Source organism: Malurus melanocephalus, unplaced genomic scaffold (assembly GCF_030028575.1).
Source record: "Malurus melanocephalus ecotype Western Australia unplaced genomic scaffold, MMel_1.1 scaffold_44, whole genome shotgun sequence".
Classification (NCBI taxonomy): Eukaryota; Metazoa; Chordata; class Aves; order Passeriformes; family Maluridae; genus Malurus; species Malurus melanocephalus.
This window is the reverse complement of record NW_026623276.1, coordinates 2,786,816-2,809,307: the sequence shown is the minus strand read 5'-3', so window position 1 is coordinate 2,809,307 and position 22,492 is coordinate 2,786,816. Positions and strand designations below refer to the sequence as shown.

The following is a 22,492-nucleotide window of genomic DNA, read 5'->3' as shown; positions in this document are numbered from 1 at the left end:
TTTAAGCTGAAACACAAACAATCACTCCCATTGCACAGAAGAAAAGGCTAAGTTTAATTTTAAYTACAACATGATGGCTTGGAACGGATCAAGGGAAATTTCACAAATACTTAGAATAAAAAATTAGAAAAAAAAAGAGAACTACTTTTTGCCTGCTTCATGGTACAAGCCAAGAGCAAATGGCTCCTGGCTGTGAGCACACAAGGTGTGTTTGCTGACTTACTCAGATTAAAAAATATTTTAGTCACCCTTGTGTTATTTCCAGCATGTACGGCCACTAATGTTCTCTCCAGAGAGTCACAAGCAGAACTATTACATTCATGGAAAACACATTTATAAAGGACTTCCCGCAGAGCTAGAAAAAAAAAAATTATCCAATGCCTTCCCAGCCAAACTTCCTCCTGAAGTGAAAAATCCTTCCCTTTGATAAGACAGACCACATTTCTGTCCGTGACAAAAGAACCRCTCTCCCTTGGCTTGCTCCAGTTTTTGGCAGCTGTGCTTAGCAGAACCAGGCTGCTCTTCCCAGCCAGTCACCACACTTAACAGAGCCACCACTTTATCTTTCCTGAACAATACAACAGTGAGCTATGCACAAGCAAACAGTTACTGTGGGTAACACTGCCACAGCTCCAAGGCAGGCAATTCTCCTCTGGGTTAGAAATCCCATCAATAACGTAACACATCATTAAAGACCTCTCTGTTCTCCTTCTCTCCATTTTTTTTTTTTTTTTGCCTGTCCAGATTCAAAGCTATCAAGATCTTCAATGCTGCATATACACAGTTCACAGCAAGGCTTGTTAGCTTCCCTTCATTTTTTCCGTATCTGAACAATGCAAATCAGTAAAACACAGGGAAGGACACTTGTCACTCAAACATGGAAAGCTGGTGCCTTACAGATTCTCATTTCCAATTCACTGACAGCCAATCCAAGGATACACACTGCTGCTCAGCAAACTTGGTCTAAAATTTTGGGCTAAGAGTACTGAGCACCACCCAATGCTCTATGTCCAGGTTCCCTGTGGTACCTAATGACCTTGTTTCAGGCCACCTACCCTCCCAGAAAAGCCAGATGTATCAGTTCATGAAAAATATTATGTTATCATGGATGCAGTGCACTTCTGCTCTCGTTGCTAGTTCTTACGGACACAGGACTGTGCCATGAAGATGCCYAAAGCTGTACCTACCCTTCAGACACTGCATATCATTTAGCATTTAGCTGYGACAGGGAAGAACTTAACCCAGGATGTGCTGAGCCATCCCTTATCTTTCCTAGAAAAACCTGATAGCTCCAGGCCATCTCTACTAATATTCCTATGAGCAGAGCTGGCTAGCTTAATGTATAAATACCTCTACCTCATAAAACAACTAATTTTAGGTCAACAGGCCTAATTTTGTAGGAAAGGATGGGCCACATCCAAGAATTCCAGGCACAGCAATGACTTCCTCTCAAAATGAAATGCCACATGAAAAGAAGGCATTTGATAATTGAAGACCGCCAGAAAGAAGAGGATTAGACCAAATCAACAATTTGGTCTAATCAATTCCTTTCCTTGTCCTGGAAAGCTACAGAGGATAAGGCTAGCTCTCCTATAGTCCCACAAGTGAACACTCACTCCCTTTGGAAGGACGTTCTGGGGTAAGTTAAGCGATGGTTAGGAACAGCTGGAACAGACACATGGGATATATGTTTGATTTTKGTGAATTCAGATGGCAAGTAGCAATYATGGCAGCTTTTTTTTGAAAATTGGCAAGAGAAATGAAAAACCAGGCACCATTCTCATCCAGTGGAGGTTGAGAACAACAAAAAAAAAAAAAAACAAAAAAAAACCCCAACAAACCAAAACAAAAAAAAAACCCAACCAATAAAAAAATGATAACTCTCTTCTGAAATACTCGTGCTAGATGCTTTTTTTTTTTCCTGAGGGCTATTTGACTATGTCCTCAAMGTTCAGTGACTCCTACAAAAGTCATTGACTAACCTTTCCTGAAGTGCTCAACAACTGCTTGCCAAATCTTGGTGTCACTGTTTRATTCAGCATAGCAGATAAAGCCTAAAATTAAATGTCTGGTATCCCAATCTTGTTAATGAAGATATGCTTTTCRAATCTAATTCATTTTCATGCTACTTACCAATAAAGTAATGTCAGCTCAGGATAAGTAGATGCCCAGAGGGCTTGGCCCACTCAACCCTACTTGGCTGCAACACTTTAAAAGCGTTAAGTGGCTCCCAACTTCTGCTTGCTGCAGGGCAAGCACCTCACACAGTTCATTACTGAGCAGTTGATTTGCAGCAGCTCCTTTGTGCTGCTGCCTGGGTGCAGACAGCCACAGTTCACAGTGAATCCAAGTCAAGATCACTTACTCCTTTAAATAGCCTGTGTGTGCCATAGAAAAAGAGATGTGTTAAATAGAATAGCAGATCCACAACTTTTGCACCAGGAACTCCCCTGTAACTGCCACGCCTTCCTTCTCCATGTGTGGGATAGTTTCAGTATAAGACCTATTACTCCAGGGTGTTTTGGTGTGGAGGGACCTATCCAGGGTGGTGGGATATGCAGGATGCAGGAGATGGTAGGGTTATAGGAGGACTCAATGTAACTACGCTACAAACTCTTCAAAGAGGTTACAGAATTTAAAGCTCAACTTTAGTAGATCACTCTTCTCTGTCAAATTTGCCATCTGAGTTTCTCATCTCACAAACTCCAGAAGTCCATGATTGTATTTTAGCTTTAGGTGTCCCCATTCCCTTACTCTAACACACTTTTCTACCTCAAAAAAAGGTGTGGTGCTTCCAGACTCTATGTCCTCCACATGAAGCGGTGGGAGCATGCAGTTTCAGAGGACTGAAGACAGTATGAAGACTTCCTCTGCCTTACATAGAATCAGAATTACTTGACCAAAACCCAAGATCACYGTAAATTAGGTGTTTTAAGTGCTATGTGCTATGGATCAGAAAACAGTCGAAAAACTTGAGCATGGTGCTTTGAATTGTATGGCTGTACCACAGCTTCACTAAGGCCTTTGTGTTAGGAAAGGCAGCTTTGTCTATCTACTTCAGATAAACCTGAAGTAGTCTTTATTTTACAGGTCTCATCACAAAAGAAGAGAGGAAGAATACTAGTATTGTTTTTCAAAGATAACAATCTATGGCCATTAGGAAATAAATGCTTTACAACTGCTGTTTCTATAGCTTTCATAAGGAATATCAGGATACTTTACAGCTGTGAGGTATGTACACAGTAGGSTTTATGAAATCTTAGCAGAAAAGTATTACTTGGAATGTGGTTTCAGATTTACTTTATTCAAAGAGGTGGAATTYTTTTCCTAATTCTTCATGGAGGTAGAAAAAATCCAAATCCAGACCCCTTCCCTTTGCAAGCAATCCTACTAAACTTCCTCCATGCAACGTAAGTGTGCAAGACACTCTAAATGGAAGTTACTGTCTTTAGGAGTGTTCCAAGTTTCTCTGGAAAGTACCTTGTCACCAAAAACTGAACCCAAGACACAGTAAGAATGAAAATTTCAGACGGCCTATGACAAAAAGACACCACCAAAAGCAACAGCCTTGAAACATGTACTTATAGTGAATTTCCTCATATGGTTGAGACCAGAGGTAACTAAACCACGAGAAGTGCCCCATCCTTTTCTCAGGTGGTAGCCAAAACCTCTTTCTTGTATCACCAATAGAGAGAAATAAGGGATGCCRACAAATTAATGTGAAATTATGCCAAGACCAAATTCAGGAATTCCTCCTGTCAGTACATGAAATTAAGAGTGGAGTTAGGGACATAAGCACAGGGCCTCACTATGCTTATGCCAACCCCAAGTGGAAGGAAAACAGGACATTCAGAAAGGACATACCAAGAAAAAAGGGACACAGTTTKGCAATCAAAAATACAGACAGAGAAAGAATTGTAATGGAGGATTTGAGAAGTGGGGACAAAAGCACTAAGGCTATGGAACACAAAACCCACAACAGATGGGACAGAATAACAAGAGCTGCACACACAAAGGGAAGAAAGGCCAGTTAATTCAACACATGTAGGAACCTCTACCTGAATGACATTGACCATCTCAAGATTTCTATTTGTTTGTGGAACATGACTTCACTACAAGGGTTGGAAATTTTTTTTTAAGGAATAGCTCTTTGGTCTGTTCAGCCTCTTGGCAGAAARATTATGAGTTACTTCAAACTTCTGGCCTTCAAGTAACTTACATACTCAGGGAAGCTTTGAGAAGCTGGACATTCCTTCCACTGAGCAGCCTGATAGGCTTCAAAGCATATTTAACTATAAGCTGTGTTACTACAGGGTGGAAAATATTAATCAGCCCTAGACATCTAGGGAGACTGTGGTTATCATTAAGAATATGTGGGACACTCATACAAGAATTCTTTCCCTCTGCCTGCTGGACAAGCTCTCTCATATAGTTTATCTGCTCCAACTGCATGCTTTTGAAAAAGAGCTTGACTAAATGAAYACTTTCAACTAGAGCTAAAGGCAAACACTCCACTGGAACTTTGCCCTAATCAATAGTAGCAATGTTCATGTCACATGAGAGTCAGAGGATAGAATATGGTGCTTACTGAAGTCAGCAAATAAGCTAATTATACTTAACCTGCTTGAAGAAGGAGACAAGTGAGGTCTGGTCCACCCACATATTAATGCAATCATCATTATCCTTATCCCTCGTTTGCTTTGTGCTTATATTGCAATAAAAACTAGAGCCAAATGGAGGGTGCTACTGACCCCTTGTGGGAGAAATACACATTTAAGGAKACACAAGCATCTGTAGGGAAATCGGTTCAGAATTGTCTCCTTATGTCCCACAGATTTATTTTAAAAGAAAATTCAGTCAAATTGTGTTATAACGTTGCAAGAGGTCACTATAGTCTCCCAAGTCTCCCATTTTCGCAATTTTAAGCAATTTCATAGAAATTAAGGTTTATTAGCTTCTCTAGGAAAGTCAAGTAAGCATCAACAAATCCTAACTGTAATAGATATTGCACTGACTTTCCTGTAACATAAAGTCTTGCACTGTTAAAGACTAAAATTTATACATTTTGCCAGTTGGCAAAATTCTGGATTTTTAATGTAATTTGAACCATCTTAATCCATTATAGCATCACTCCCTAAAGACTGCAAAAAAACCCCACCTCACCATCTCCTGGAAAGCAACAACATACTGCTGTGCTGAAAAGGGAACAAACTATTTAAAACCCTRAAGTATTTTTTCAGCCAAAACCTTCTTATAAGTATCAAGTTGACATAATTAATTCTTGAAAGTAGAAGTTTTCCAATGTATATCACTGTCACAAGCAGGGCTGCACAAAGCACAAAAAGAACTTGAACAATTTTGTTTCTGTTAACTTGTTCTTCCACCGTAAGGAAAGGAAATACAAGYTGAAAAGGTAGGCTAATGCTTTTTATTCCAATACTACCGCTAACTTTTCCTCCCTAAACGAAACAGAGTACATCCATGAAGAACCACCCTCTGTATTTTATACATGTCAGCTACAAAGGAAATATCTACATGCACTTTCACCATCCCTATCAAAAACAGATGACTGTATACGGAATATAGAYGGAATGAGTTGCAACAGCAAAGAACATTTTACAGAAATTATTTGTATTACACAGTATTTATAAAGTTATAATAATTATTTATATTGTACTGTATGAAATAGCATTCTCAAAATTTAAATCCATCACTACCAAACACGATCAAAACCCACAGCTTCCAATGCAATCAACAGCAAGGGCTGAAACCCTTGAGACCAACAGAGATCAAGTCTTGAACCAATGCCAACACTGCTTCCATCAYGTTCAGTGAACATGTAAGGAGAAACAGCTTGTAAATCCCAAAGCAAAGAACAACTGGCTACTTCAAATGTACGTCAACAATTCGTATCAATTATTTTAAAGTAAAAATTTTTCTTAAAAGTATTTGAAAACACTGCATTTTCATACAGACTGTCATATAAACCAAGGCTGATGAAACTTGAAAAACGCAAAGAAACTGAGAAAGAGAGAAACAAACTTTTTATTCTGTCAGTTCCTTTTTTCACCTGTACACTAGGACAAATAAAAACACTAAGCCATATAAGTCTGGTTGGTTTTGTTGCCTTTGATTACACAGACTTTTTTTTTTTACAAATGCATCCATTAAATTGAATCCTAAGAGTACAAACTATGATGCAGCATCTGTTGTCTCAGAATATGGAAGTTACTGTATCTGGCAGGAGATGTTTACATGATCACATTCACGGAGCCAGATCTGTAAAGGCCATTCAATTACGAGTAAACACAGAGTCTAACATACACTTAACAGCAACTCTGGTCAGTAGAACAGTACTATGAACTGCATATTTACAGAAAAATTTGCACATGTGCCAGAGATAAAAAATTTCAACCAACTTTTTTGTTGTTATACATAATCCACCCTTCAAACTTCTATTGTGCTGCTTTAACAATGTTTGAGTACCTCAGAGATTCAAAGGCACGTAGCACTTCTGATGCTTCCACAAACTCAATCTTCAGGAGCATATTATAGAAGAACAAGATTTTTTAACAACTTTGGACTGCAAACTTTCTCAATAAATTCTGGTGCACTTTTAAACATTGTATGCCAACAAGTAACCAAGTTCACAAATATTTTTTCAGGTATACAATTTTCAAATTCCATGGTGACATCTAATGTCATTACAACTAAGAAGGAGGAAGACAAATGAGCTACCACCCCTTTTCCAATGTTGTGTGCAAAAAATCAGTACTCAGTCCAATTATACTTTTAAATCAAAGCTCTTGAAAAAGTCAGTATACATCTTATATGACAAGTTTAACTAACCATACAGTACATCAGCATTTCCTCTGAAAAGCTTAGACCTYGCTAAGCAGTTTAAAGTAAGCAACTATATAATGCTATCAGCATACAGAAATACACTACATTCACACAGGCAACCTTAAAATTCTCCAATAAACAGTCATGTCAAAATCTACAGTTTACTGAAAATACAAAGTTGGTTTTAACAAAAGTAAAAATGTTTGTGTGATTCAGTAAGACCTGTTTTTTTTCCTAACATGAATAGTTAGCATTCATAAAGACACTAAGGTTGGGACAAATTAAGTATTTCCTAGAAGCTCAAAATGAGACTAAGTTTTCTAACTATGAAATGGCATGCAAACATACTGGTCTGCTGTTGGTTATTTCTCTCACAAAAGATTTACTACATCAGAGTAAAGCAGGTACTTTTACATGTTTATACAATGACCCTTCCCTCACACTAAAAATTTCACAAACAGAAAATTTTCTCAGCTGTCTTTTGACACAAAAGCTGCTTCTGTAAATTTGAATATTATGCCCTTCAGACTCTCATGACCAGTGCAACAAATAAACAGCTTTCAGAAAGCTTAACAATACCTAGATTTGCTGAATTTCCTTTACAGAAAGTATATACAAGTTTATAAATCCATGGTAGGGGCATTACAATTATATTAACATCAACTCATTAACGGGATTCAAAAGATACTTGCATTCTACGAAGACTCTATGGCTGCTGCCCATTCAACAGTTCTATCAAGGCACTGTACAGTCATTAAATCTCTAGTATTCTCCAAGATGTGCTGAAGAATATTGTGAATGTGTTTAAGTTGTTAAAAAGCCCTGAGTCAGAACTTGCGTATTTACCACAGGCTTAGCTATAAAAATGGCACACACRAAAGCTTCTGCAGACAACAGTTTAGCTTTGTCAACATAAACAAGTTATGAAATGCAMAAAAAGATAACAGTATGAATTCCAGAAACTTATGCAAACAGGTATACAACATACTTTGTGACAAACCACACACTCCTACTAAATGCGATTTACACTGTAATTTTATGAAGTAAAAAACCTTTGCAATGTATTCAGACATCAAAACTGATGAAGCAAAGAAAACTGATGTGTTCCCTATCYCTTCCCAAAGACAAAGAACAGCTAGAGAAGAATTCAGCACTTTGACAGAAAGGAGGTAGCACTGCTAAAGGTTAGACTGTAGTGTTGTTGGGGTTTGGTTTTTTAAAGTGAAAACTTGACCCATGCAGCACAAAGAACAGGATAGGCTCTTCGGTTCACCAGCTGCTACTGGAAGAGTAAAACTAAATTTCTGACAATTATTTTTGTAGAGGAAGCTCAGATCACCAGCTGAAAGCAGCTTCTTCAAACAATTTAGTGTTCATACTAACTAATTAATACTGCTAATTAGACATAAACCTTCATCTCTAGAAAATATCTACACAGTCAGTACTTAATTATTTTTAGAAGACCATTTCACGTCTTTAAAAGAAGCTAAAATAYCAATTGTAAGACTATGCTAACAAGGCACAAGTACTTGTGCAAATTTGCTATATCCTCACCCAGTCCAAGTTAAGAACACCACCTTCTAATCAAATTTTCACATYAACAAAGTAACTTGTTTACTATCTCACCAGTGTAGTTTTCAGTATCCACTTCAGGAAAATGGGATTTCTCCAAATCCCAACATACAAATACACAGAATCCAGCAAATGGAAAGTAGGTAATAATGGCCCAGACTGTGASAAGTGCCATACGAGCTCGGGCCACAATAAGTGATGATACAAGTTTTGGGGCGAAAGGAAGTCAAATATAGTTACACAAAAGTTAACAATCTATAACTATTAAGCATATTCTGTTAACCTCTTAGGTTGTCTTTATACTTTAAATCACTCTGTAGTGATCTGACTGTGTATGTCTCTTAATGAATGAACAGAAAAGAAAGTATTTTACTTATACATCTGAACATACCTCACAGCGAACAATACRTATTTTTAGGTGTCTTGCAACTCTTACATTCYAYGATTTTACAGTAAATTAGAGATAAATAYCTCACTGATTTTTCTAATTTTCACTTTGCTCAGGTGAAGTTTAGACRTTAATGTTTTGGTGAAGACAGATGMACAGTGATATTTCCTCRACTCTCCTACTTGTTAAGATCTCCTTTGGCTTTCAAGTGAGCTGTTTTCATCCTTCAAATATTGTGCTTTCCAGATAAACACTGCACTCGGTGCACATTGCACAGATAACAACAGAATACAGTGAATGAGCTTACTGGGTTCCTCAACRCTAGCTCACCTTCTATGAGCAAAGAGAGGGACTGAATATAAATATCTACTTCCACAAATGATACTGGATTTACAAATACTTTTCCTCATTAAATTTTTTGAAAGGCAAACTGTATAGCCATCTCCGGATAAGATACAGATCTTCTACCTGTCAATAAGAGACCTATTTAAATAATTCAAGCATCTTGTTTAGCTTTCCCAGATTTTCTAATTCAATTGTTTCTCTTGGCACCAAARTAGCATCAAGCTGACATCAATTTGAACTTGCACACAACACTGCTGAATAAGTCCAATCACAAACTCCTATGCAGTCACATACACATGCTGTGATTGCAGTATGGGARGCTAAAACTGCTCCTGTAGCAATACCTTCAGTCATTGTCTCCCTTTCCACAGGACTGTGATGGTCTACAAGTACCAAGGATGCTAAGCAGTAACTTACATCTTCTCTCTTGAAAGGGAAAAGCCTAACAGAGACCTTACCTACCTATGCTACGAGTATGTGCCTTCTGAAGACTAGGAATACTTAACATTCAAATCCAGTTTCCTACCCAGGATGCTTCACATCTGTTGTAACTCAGCTGAATTATTAAACTGTCACTAAGCTGGAATACTTTCAAGTAATTCTGGCTTGTTCCAGCAAAAAAAGAATCAGGAAAATGCAAACCGCTATATTGAAGTGTCAGTTTTGAGCTGCATTATCAGGAAGAGATCCACCCTAYATCTGTGCTGACAAGTCTGCAGAGGTCCCCTTGAAGAATGAAGAGGACAAAACGTGTCTGCAGGCGACAGGAAACCAAAGGACAAATCTGATGAATGACAGGCTGAAACTCAGAATGGATCATCAAATGGCATACACTGTTACAGAAGTATTACCAAGGGAAGCCTAACAAGAAACTGAAGCCTATTACAGAAAGCTCAGCTGTAAAACATGTTACCAAAAAAAACCCCAAAAAACCAAACGAAAAACCTTGGTGACATGCATATTGGCCAAATAAAAACTGCAATGAACACACAGATGCATGCACTGCTCAAGTGGAGATAGCAAAATGCTGAACTGAAAAAAGGGTTAAYATGAAAAACTTTACAAAACTCCTTGTAATTTTGATTTTAGAATAGGAACCAAGAAGCAAAAAAAGGGAAGACCACTTAATTTGGCCAAGAATACAAATGCAGATTATCTGAGAACAGATGACCACTAGRATACAAAATAAAACAGACTACTACAGTGACTCCAGATTGTGATTGTGTGAAATGAAAAAAACACTGAAAATAATGAGGAACACTTGGAATGCTGGATGAGGATTAAAGATGGCTATTGTAAGGCTGTGTATTACATCACTTCATGATGTTAAATGCCACTCTACATACACTTTACCAATGTATCACTGTACTTGTTTCCTGGGAAGCTTTATTCAGTGTTTTATTCTTATTGCTTAAAGGTTTGTCTGTCTTTACAGTTTATTAGTAACAGTCTTCTGAGACATTTGCCAACATTTGCACAATTCAGGCATATCAACATAAGCTTCAGAAGACAGACTGATTTATCTGGAAAGACCACAATTTCATGCCTTTATCCTTACTTGGAAGTTTCCCTGAACTATCCCTTTGTCCACATTTTTGCCATATGCAAKGAAAATTCAATGATAAATTCATCTTAGCTGCAAGTAAGGCACCTAAGTGACTCCAGCACGGATTTCWTTATTTTACTGCAAGAGCATGTCCAAATGAAGTTTGCACAATGGCAAAGGGCTACATGAACTATGCACTCAGAAAACTGTTGAATCACTTAGGAGTAAGCACAGATTCACACAACCTGGATTTAGCTACAAGAGATCCTTAAATCAGCTTATTTTCTACCATCAAAAAGGATGAAAGGATGCATTTGTTTTCAAAATGTTAATAGTTTGCAGTCCCTGACAGCAGCATTTTGGGGGTCAGGAACAGCTCTTTATCGTACCAGTGAAAGCAAACTCCTTCAGCCAAATTCAGCTCAACAAGGCACAGCTCACAAAATTCACTGTTCTGTCAGCAATATCTTCATATGACGTATTACTCGGTAATGCTCACAGAGAAGTTCTGGTGTTAACACTGCACTTAGATGAATAGCCAATATTAAATATTCTSTTTTGCTGTTGACACTATTTGCCTGGAGACAATAAAACTCACTTAAAAAGAAATCTCGCAAAAGCTGTTTTTTTTTTTCAAATTCACAGATCCACAATTTTTTAATGGCTCCGCATGTATATGTTTCTCCACAAYTGATCAAATTCACTCATCTGAAAGGGATAACTGACCTACTGCTTGAATGTTTTCCTTTCCAGTCAARTTAAAAGCAATTCCCATGCTTCAAGTAACCCACTATTTAAGTTACTTAGCTTGAACCTGTTAGACTAAAGTGCAGTTTTCARAACATAATCTGTTCTGGAACAGATTTTTCTTTTTACTGCTTCCTACACAACCCCTCCTCAGGAACGAAGTGCACGATGAAGTCAGAACTACCTTAACATTGTATTCCGAGGCCTGACCCTACAGGAATAGTATATTTATTACTACTGTGTATGTATTTTGTATTGATTTTTCATGACTGTGTATTCCTACAGATAGGAATTACTGTGAATCGAAACTGTCACAGGAAACCTCGACATTCTCCAGAAAACTATAAAGCAAAAAATAGCCTAAATATTTACGTTTGGTAGTAACTGACACTATTAAAAAAAAAAAAATTCCCTTACATCACTTGACATCTGATACATACATGATACATATAAACAMAACCAAAATAAAGTTGTCCCTTTGAACTTTAAGGGGAAGAAGAAGACAGAAAGAAAATGATAAAAACACCRCTTTAATTAGCATTAGGCTTAGATGATAAGAGTAAAGCTACAAGCTGWCTGTTCAAATACTGTTTCTTTTATTTGGTGTGTTCACAGTCTTTWAACAATTACTGAATGAACCTGTGCTACAGTATTAGAATGTTTTCATTAGAACCCTTTACTGCCTTTCACACTTACAGAGATTTAAACCATCAAGATGTCCTTATTCTTTCACAACTTAGTAAAAGACACTGGCCCCTGTTTAATACAGAAGGATCCTCCGTTCAATTGCCTTGCGACATATGGGGCACTCGCTCATTCGGTCTCCACAAAGCTGACACGTTCCATGGCCACACAGAAAGATCATGTTCTTCAGGCGGTCCAAACAGACAGGACACATAGTCTGGAAAAGATATTGGCAGATTACAGAGTCAGTGGTGGTAGTTATACAGCGTTGAATATGCAACATATAAACTGTTGAAATTTAACAACAAATATGCCATCCTAAGCATAGCAGATAATTGTCACAGCATAACCCAGCCACTAAGCAAAATTGGGGTTTTTAAAAATTTCATTTTTACTTCACATTGACTTACAATTATATGGGCTTTTCCTATTCCATCATGGCACAAACAACTACGCACGTTTTTTCTGAATAGGATTCCTTTCATTGAGGCAATCCAGTAGTAGGCTGACATATTTTCAATATCATTTCAATTTCATCAATKTCAATATCATTACCCAAGTTTGCAATATTAAAACATTCTTCAAAAACATTCCCCTTTACATCATGTAATCTTCCAGGGAACGCAACACCCAAAAACTTTACGTATGCAATGCTTGGGTAATGATTTTCAGATTTCTTCTCGGGCTATCTAGCCATTCATATACTTACCTSTGAACACCAAGCCCTCAACCCATGCAGAAGGAATAAAAACATTCATAATCMAGATGATATGTAAAAATTTAGTACTTTGTCTGTAGAGGTTATCTAGATTTTCAACCAAAAGAACACCTCAAGCTTCAAATGAACAGTTTAGTAAATCKGTAACCTTCACGCATAACAGCAGCACAGCAAACTTTTAAAATCAGTTTTAATTGCTGAATGTAAATTGATAGCCAATGCTCAAAAAAGATCTTTTAAAGTGTTTCAACAGTAAAATCCATTTTGTACCAAGCCACTAAGGAACAACGTCCTTCACCTTTTGTCATATGCAAAAACTGAAGTTTTCATAAGGCATGTTCCTTCACCATAAATACATTGCAGCCATATTAGAATTTCATATGTAACGGTTAGTAAATGAATAGATGTTACAACAGATTAAAATTGGTAAGACTGCTTTATAGTAGATCAAATCAAATCTATGATGTCGTCAGATGAGACATACTRTATGTATTTAACAATTATAAATGTTGGTATTTCATTTCATACATAATATGAAACACTGACAAGGCTCCTATTTCAAGCACAAATTAATTTTATCACTATCTTGCACCTGTTACTTGTTTTTGTATTCATCACTGGGGCTTCAATTTGTTCATTGCATGAGAAGGAATCCATACCAAGGCACCCTATTCAGAAAAACTCTAAAGACATTTTCTATGAAATCAATAGGTATTACTTCCTAGAGTAGATTGAAGACCAAAAAAAATTTGCCACAATTCTGCTTAAGAGTTTAAATTGGCATGGAATCTGGCCAAATTATTACTTTAATCTCCAGGATATTAGTATAATGGGCTAGCAGGAACATAAAACTTCCAGGTAAAATCTGAAGTCAATGCATGTTTAAAAAAAACCCTGAAGGGGGGTGTGCTCTAGCTTTGCTAGAATTTCCATGGTACTGTAACAAAACATTCTCAAACTAAAAATTTGCAAAAGGCTGTCAGTCACGCTCATTTTTCCATTCACACTAAGTCACCACCTTCATATCCCACACRTCAATGGGACATTCAGAGTATTCTTCCTTCAGTAACTCACAGACTTCAGACATCAGCGAAACAGCTATTTACAATGCCATGAATATAGAGTTGTGTAACAAGTGTCTATAATTYCACGGCATTGGCATGATGATCTTTCACAAAGGACTAGCAAAGCAAACATTTATCTTTGGGAAAATCCCCAATGTGTAGCCTTTTTTTCTATGTTTTAGCAAATTATTTGCTTTTGTGCCTAAATACAATGTCAAAATTACTGAAGATACAAGAGAATGTTTCTCTCCAAATGCCATACCATCRTTTAAAAAGGAAAACATCCATTAAGGGACTCAGAAATTAAAAAAAAAATCTCTTAGAACACCATTACTTTGAACTATTTCATTCAGTAAAGCAACAGAAATCCCAACATTTTCATTTTATGTATTAGAAAATTGCTGAATTTCTCCAACTTAGTACAAAAGCAGGGTATATAAAATACACTGGCTGTTTAATTTCTTAACATAATACTATCTTAACTTTTAAGTTACTTCACACAGTAGAACTCAGCTGGCAGGAACAAGCTTCCTGTTTTATACACAATTCTATTCTGACAGGCTTTTCTCAATTAKTTTAGCAGTTTCCCAGTGGGATACAAGCCCAGATAACTGCATTTTATCCAACTTAGAAGGAGAATTCCTTACTTAACCACTATCTTATATGTACTTTTACAGTGAAAGAAGGKTCACTGCAAGCCTTATGCTCCATTCAGGCAGTAAAAAATAAAGAGTGAGAAATAAGCAGTATCTGTAACTATGGTACTATTAGTTTGTTAGAACATCCTCTGCATGAAATTCTATTTTTTATCTGCCTGAAATATTTGACTCCTATCTTTTGAAGGAAAATAGTATAACATGGCACTACTCCTGCTCTATATGAGAATGACTTCTTCAGACAAGTACTCTGGAAAAGTGTTCATTGCATCTTAAATGTAACTGGGTTTACAAATTGTAACTGGTTTTAAACTGCTTGAAGTATCAATTCCTCACTGTTAAAAACAGTTTTTACAACAATATACAGGTGCACAGTGACAAAATCAATTTATTTTTAAGGAGGAAGAAAGTGATCTAAGTATGGTGAAGGAACATACATTAAGATATCAGACAGATGATGGTGATTATGTCATGGAGTGAAGTGATTATGAAATGAATGGTGAAATGGAGTGAAGGTATTGCAATTACAGTCATAAGGGTTCACATTCAGGGAATCCCTGAAGAATGGTGTGGTCATCAGATGTGGGAGATTCTGTTGACATCAGCATCACTTCTGCTTGGCACCAGAAATGGTTTTAAAAGCTTGCTGCACTAACATATTAGATTATCATTGAAGGTATGAGTTGAAACAAAGGCTTATACCTGCTGAAAGAGAACAAATTAATTTTAAGTAGAAAAATACCCATTTAACATGAAGACTGAACTGTTACAGCACAAATCAAGAGTACACAGTCATAGTGGAATGCTGTGCATAACTTCAATCACAAATTTAAAAGATGAAACCATCAATTTTAATCAAATCTGACTTGCTACTCACAAGTATGATAAACAACTTGCCCTGTCACAAATTTAAGCACAAAAGACAGTAAAGAAAACACAAGAGAGTCTCAAGCCAAGAGGCACACAAGGAATTACCCAAACTACCCCTTTCTAGTCAGAGGCCCTGAACAATTATGGCAGCTGGCTAGCAAATCCAAAAGGTTAGACAAAATCATAAAGAATAAAAGAGCACTTAAGGAAAACTGAAAAAAAATCCCTGAAGTAATATCTAATTATAAAGAAAAACTGTAATATAAAGCAGTTTTCTTTTTGTGTGCCTACATGTAATAGTAGCAGCATACCCAAACAGAACTCTAATCTTTTGTAATTCCTGAGGTACCCTGAAAAAATATATCTGAAGAAAACAGATTACTWGCATTTAAGCATTCATCTGCATCTTTTGCATGTATCATTTCAAATGCCAGAAGAGTAACCTTATTCTTTCCATTCAATGTATAAAAATAAAGCAGAAGCTAAACAGCAGATCCAAGACGCCAGAGATGACATAACATCTGGAGTTTCTACGTAAGACAGACATGCATTTTCAAACGACAAATTTCAATCTGYATGATCTTTTACAGATAAAAAATACATAAGAAACTGGTTTGAATTTTTGCTACTGGGTTGCTGGCTCAGTCACCATGTGACAGGAACAGCTCTTCAGAGACATTAAATTGAGCATCCTTTTTTAGCCACATCAACACACATGCTCTAATAAATGGATTATCAAATGTGACCACTTGATTTTTTCTTTTAACCTGTACATAGAAGACATTCAAGCCACATCACACAAAAAATCTTGGTCGTTAGGAGCTGATCACTTCAACATGTCATTTTGCTTTAAATAMTAAGAGGATGCATTGCCTTTTTCAATTAGCTTTGTGGTCCTTACAATTTTTATCCATTATTTTACCTGTTCCTTGATGTCTTGCAACTGTTGCTGCAGCTTCTGTACATCTGCATTGACATTAGTGTTGTCTTTGTCTTTCTGCATAACTGGAATGTTTCCACTTGCTGTAACATGAAGAAAATAAAGATACGTGATTATGCAGCAATCTAATGAACCAGGAATAATTATTTGCAGTGTCACAGCTACAATTTTTCAATTATCTGAAAAAATGTTAGTCAAACATCTTTGATAATCTAATTAAATTCACTACACCATCACTGCAGCACAACAAAGAATTTCTCTGAGTTCAGCAGCAACACTTYTTTGACAAGCATTTCCATAATAATGATGTTTGTAGTCCCTTAATGTTCTCCGAATTCTTATTTGCCAGTGAAGCTCCTAACAAATTTTTTTGCATATGTTTAAAGAAAAAAAAGCCAAATCCTTTGAAACTGAAATGACTTCTTATCTACAGAGATGATTCTATTTGGTGTTCAAAATTGCACAAGTGTCTTGGAAGTAGTTTGTTCAAATTTGAGGAAGCTCAGATTAATATTGCTCTATTTGACTGATCTGGGGAGCAATTTTACTATGTGAAACAGAAAAATTTTCAAGTCTCAAATTTCTAGTGTGACCACTGAAAACCTTTTTTAATGAATATTCTTATATTTATTTATTTCACAACATTATTACAAGAATTGCCTAAAATTCCAGTTTCCAAAAACTCAACTGAAATACTGCATACCACACATACTCACACAGAGCAAATACAATAATTCATAGAAGTTACTCAGGAAAGTCACAAGAACTTAAAAAACTAGTCAAAACAGGAGCTATAAAACTGGACATTCTGTCAAGAAAGTTTCTTGCACCTAGATGCAAAGTACTTACCATTCCTTCAGGGCTCCAGAGGTCAAAAAACCCCCCACATTTGTATGCTCATTTGCTCATACAATTAAAGACAACCTTCAGCTTTTACTTCTTAGGGCATTAGTAAGTAGCCCAAGTMATCACAGATGGTTTGGACTGTACTGGTGTTGTTACCACATTTGCTGCTACCCATGCAGGAAGTAGTGTAAACAGCAAACAAATATCTGTGTTAACACTCTTTTTATTAAACTTTTCTTCAGAAAGGAGAGAAGTATTAGATCATTTAGGAGAATGAGAGTAAGTTGGTGGAGGAACATGAAAGAGTATGGGCTCTGGAGTCACTCACAAATATCATCACTGGTATCTTCTGTACCTTTCCCTCCGCAGCACATAATGAAAGGCACTCTTCGCTCAACCACTGCCCGACACTGTACACATTTCTTCATCAAGCTTGCACAATCTGAGGGGACAGACAAATAAATCAATTCTGAATCCTGCTACTTCATTTTTCTTCTTTTCTATCAATGAATTTGTTTATTCACAGTAACCATACAGATATGAGTTAACAGATGCTTTTAATACAAAGAATGACTTGAGTTCATCTTGACATAATTTTCTGCAATTCACATCTCAATAATGTCCTGTTTGGGATTCAAAGTAAATCTGTTCTTTATCTCCTTTTAAGATATTTCAAATGAACAGGTTCCTCTTTCTCCAGATGGATGTCTAGTTCACAAGCATTACAGAAGTTAAAAGGCAATATCACACGTATTTGAGACCAGAATTTCCAAGAATGTCCTGGCTATCTGGGTTTTTTTCTTTAGAACAAGGAATGTTGCTGTCCTAATGCTCCAGGGGCAAAGAGGTGCAGCTTTTTACCCTTAAGAGTAAACCTACATCTTTTCATATAATCCAAGAAAGGGGGCTGTAATTTTTCTGCAAAAGGCAACTTATTGTCTAATAAATGCTGAAATGTTACTGCGAATGAAGAGTGGGTCCTATAAAATAAACAAACTTGAACACTCTTTCTCATCCTRCTTGAACAAGATATTCAGAAAAAAAATCTGGAAAGGAATCATCTACAACTGTTAAACCTTTTGCTGTCCTTCTTACAGCTTAGACTTGGTAATGTATATTGCACTGCTGAAATCCTTCACCACAGTAATCAATCTTTTTGTTGTCTTCTTTCCTGGGAAACRATTCAAAAAAACTTCTCTCATCTTCTTTCAACTGCAGTGAAAGAGGCCAGATCAGGATAACTACTCAGTGATTTGATGTCAGCTGCCTCAGCCAGAACAGAGGAAGAAACCAGACTTCTTTAGCAAAACCAAGTAATAAGCAGTTACTCATGGGAACGATTACCTTCCCTCTTATGTAGATCCTCATCAATAAGGACTACTCTTCTCTGAGCAAACAACCCTTCAACAAAGCCCTGAAATRTCTGGAGACAAGGTGATAGCTGTATTCTCATTCACATTTTCTCAAAACCAAAATTTTCTGGAGATCTATGTAATTTTTCACTACATGGGATAAACCAAAGTGAAATGTAACTGGTTCTCTYTGAAAAGATAGATGAAGTGACTTCTGGGGAAAAATACAGCCCTTGTGCTTATCTGTAGATTTGTAACAGAGCATACTGAGTATTTATTAACAATATCCTTTTAAAACACCATTTGYATATCTGAATGCCCTGAAAAAGCTGCAACAAAACAACATAATTAATTCTAATTACTTCCAAARTGTTAATGATATACAGTAGGCTTCYATAATCTGAGCAAGCCTACTCACAGTTAAGCAATTCAGATGCAAGAGCACATGCTTTCTAAATTTATGAGAATCTCCACTTTGTCCTCCAATTATTACCAGCATGACAAATAATGCCAAAATTCTGACAATCACACCAGACTAGCAAGTAAATTGAATCTGAAATGAGATTGCTAAAAGATCATTAGTAATCTGATTAAAAATGTTCTCTTTCATGATTACTTCAAAAAGAGCTTTTGTCAAGTTACTTACTCTCACAGGCACACATATGRCCACAAGGCTGGAAGAGCACTGCTGCCTTTTTGTCTGAACAYACCACACATTCTTCAATCTGTAAAGAAAAACACACACATTTKAATGAAGTTTATCTCCTGCTCTCTCCATTAATTTGCAAGGCATGTGGACTTCAAGAATCTCCATCTAGTGAGGTTTTTTAATTAATTCAGCGTCTCAAAATGCAACTCACTTGAGTTACCACACCAACTTCTAAGAACAGATATTTACTGGCAATTTTTATACATTCAATACAATGACAGGGAGAGGRAAGCAAAACTAACCCTACATATATAAATTTGTTTTTCTTTTTTTYCTCCTTCTTTACTCTATTACATATACTTAAATCAGAGTTGTTCAGCCAGAAGAAGAGAGGTCTCCGGGGAGATGTTATTACAGCCTTTCTGTACTTAAAAGAGAGCTTATAAGAAAGATTGGAAACTTTTTAGCTGGGCCTTTTTAGCTGGGCCTRTTGCAGTAGTACATGGGTAGAGTAAAAGAAGGCCAATTTAGACTAGATATAAGAACGAAATCTTTTACRATGAGAGTAGTGAAACACTGGAACAGGTTACTCAGAGAGGTGGTAGATGACCCATCCCTGGAAACACTCAAGGYCAGGCTGGACAGGTCTCTGAGCAACCGGATCTCTTTGCRGATGCYCCTGCTCAYTGCAGGGTGTTAGATGTCAGTTACATGACTAATTTCAAAGGCCCCTTTCAACATTCTATGATCCTATGAAATTCACTTAGAAGGTACTTTTACAGAAATATTTTAATATTCTGGGTTGGAATTTCTAAAGTCCTTCAATGTGAGAGCTGCATGTATCATGGAATCAYAGAATGGCTAGGGTTGGAAAGGACCTTACAGGTAACCCAGTTTCAACCCTTGCCAAGGACAGGGACATCTTCCACTAGACCAGGTTATTCAGGGCTCCATGCAACCCAGCCTTGAACACCACCAGGGATGGGGCATGTATAGTAGGATCGCAGACATCACATAAAATTCCATTCATACTGGCCTGGGCCACCTGTTCCAGTTCATAGAACCATTGTCCTGWTTCATTCATTTCTTAGCCTTGCAGATATACTGTAAGCATTTATACAGTAAAGTATAAGAGAAGTATTGACCAGATATTCCAATCTCTCCAACTAGTTCAGCAAAAGATATCAGAGGTTATCCAAAAAAGCTTAGCTTTCACCTAGGAAAGCTGTTTCCATAGATCAGCTTCTTTAGATGGATGAGTAGGGGCAGAAGCCTCACTTTGCTGCTCCAATCACCCAGTGGCAGAACCCGTGTCCTGACTATAATGAAAGTCTAGAGAAAGGGAGCTCCCACTATGTTAACAGCTGGCTTTTGAAAACCACAAGCAAACTAATCGAATATGTTTGAAAAAAAAAATGCAGTTGGGTTTCCTAAATCCCCCCCCCCAAAAAAAAAAAAAAAAAAAAAAAAAAAAAAAAAAAAAAAAAAAAAAAAAAAAAAAAAAAAAAAAAAAAAAAAAAAAAAAAAAAAAAAAAAAAAAAAAAAAGTGAAAGCTGAAAGTAATTGTTAACTTCAAAAACAAGCACACATTAACCCAGTTTACAGACAAAACATCTTTCAAGCAGCCCTAAGGAATAAAGGAACTCAGAAGAATTCAATATCACTGAGGGAAATTATACTGCAAAAAAAGCAGCAATTTATCTTAACATGAAAAAAAGAATAGCATGGCAGGGGGGAAATAGACTATTTCAATAAAGCATCCTCAGGTGACTGTATCAGGAACTCTGAGGACCTGAACAATAAAGACATTGCAAGGTAGAGAGAGGTAGGTATGACAGGGAAACAGAAAAGAGCAAGATATCATTATGATACAAAGTTAATTCCATCCAGTGAGACATGTAAAGCATAACACCACATAAAATAAGCTATGTATTTCCTTGACCTCTTTTTTTTTCCTTTTTTGACTTTTCCATTAAAAAACAGGAGAACCATGAAAGTTCTGAGGTTTTTACCTTTGTCCTAGACTGAACTTGTTCTTTACAGATGAGGCATTTTTTCACCCGTGGTGAGCACAGAGAACAYGTGGCAATGTGGCCACATGGGCCAAACAGAGTATCTCTCTTCATGTCTGAACACACCATACATTCTTCTAAGGTTTCAGAGTCATTGTTGATCATAGAYGGACTTCGGGAACCAACTTGGCCACTACAAAGAAATCTTGCAGTCAAACTTTTACAAATTAAAACAAAAAAATTAATTTAAAATGCACGTCAACTAGTTGTTCATACACCCCTATGCACTCGGGCATCAATGTATGATCATAAAGCAATCTGAACTGCCTTTTCCAAGATGTCCCATTGACACTGGAATRCAAGGTCACACATTCAGATAAAACATTGTACAGTAACAGGACACACAAGYCAGGATAGCATGTCGGGAAGGTCAAAAGCCCGTCCCTCTCGTCCTACAAGGCTGCTTTCCTAACAGAGCCATGCSCTGTGATTCCGATGGCACACGCAGCCCCCGGTGCCCGCAGTGGCTCCGCGCCGCGCTCGCCTGCAGAGGGCGCCCGTGTCCAACGTCCCGCCGCTCCCGCCAAGGGCGGCCCGGGAACAGCCACGGGATGAGGCCGTGACACACGGACACACACAGACTCGGAGAGGAAATAAACACCTTACTCCTTACAGGGCAACATCAACCAAAACAGCCTCTCTCTGTCACATTCTGAATGGACAGTTTTGACTTCCATACAGGATGAGAATCATTTATGGCAATAGGGGTGGAACACAACTAGGACAAGATGAACCRTCTCATACTGCAAGGACCTGATAACATGGTATTTCACTGAAATCCTAACTCCTAAAGACAGCAGACCTACCCCCTCTTTGTCTTTTGACAGAATCATACAGGCATTCAGATTAACAGGTACTCAGTAGGTCACCTTCCCAAAGCAGCATCAACACTGAATTCATACCAGATTATATCAGGCTTTACCCTTTTCAGTAACAAAAACTTGTATGGCCAGAGATTCCACAACTTCCTGGACCAACCTGTTCGAGAAGCTTAGTTATGATTCCAGTGATTATCCTCCAACCCCCTTGTGAAGTTCCACCAACCCTCACCTGAAGATTGACCTTCCCATTCTCCCCCTTCCCTTACTAACATACATGAAAAAAAGTCCTCTAAGACTTGGCTAAGTTTCAACTAATGTATTTAGGAATAGCATTCCCTTTACCACAAAAATCTAAAGAATTAACTAATAGAAAAAAAAA

At 37.2% G+C, this 22,492-nt stretch overlaps 1 protein-coding gene across 3 annotated transcripts in view; it reads right to left on the bottom strand.

Moving 5' to 3' along the window:
• Positions 1 to 6,027: 6,027 nt before the first annotated feature.
• MIB1 (MIB E3 ubiquitin protein ligase 1) overlaps positions 6,028 to 22,492 on the bottom strand; it is a 77,166-nt gene continuing 60,701 nt past the window's right edge. The window contains exons 17-21 of one of the 3 annotated variants that reach the window (XM_057364934.1): positions 21,233 to 21,449; positions 19,218 to 19,296; positions 17,548 to 17,661; positions 16,356 to 16,456; positions 6,028 to 12,342 (exon numbers count right to left, since the gene is read on the bottom strand). In XM_057364934.1, the coding sequence (XP_057220917.1) occupies positions 12,202 to 12,342; positions 16,356 to 16,456; positions 17,548 to 17,661; positions 19,218 to 19,296; positions 21,233 to 21,449 (652 nt within the window). In that variant the 3' untranslated portion in view covers positions 6,028 to 12,201. The remainder of the gene's footprint in view (positions 12,343 to 16,355; positions 16,457 to 17,547; positions 17,662 to 19,217; positions 19,297 to 21,232; positions 21,450 to 22,492) is intronic. The other 2 variants (XM_057364936.1, XM_057364935.1) reach the window with 2 other exon arrangements.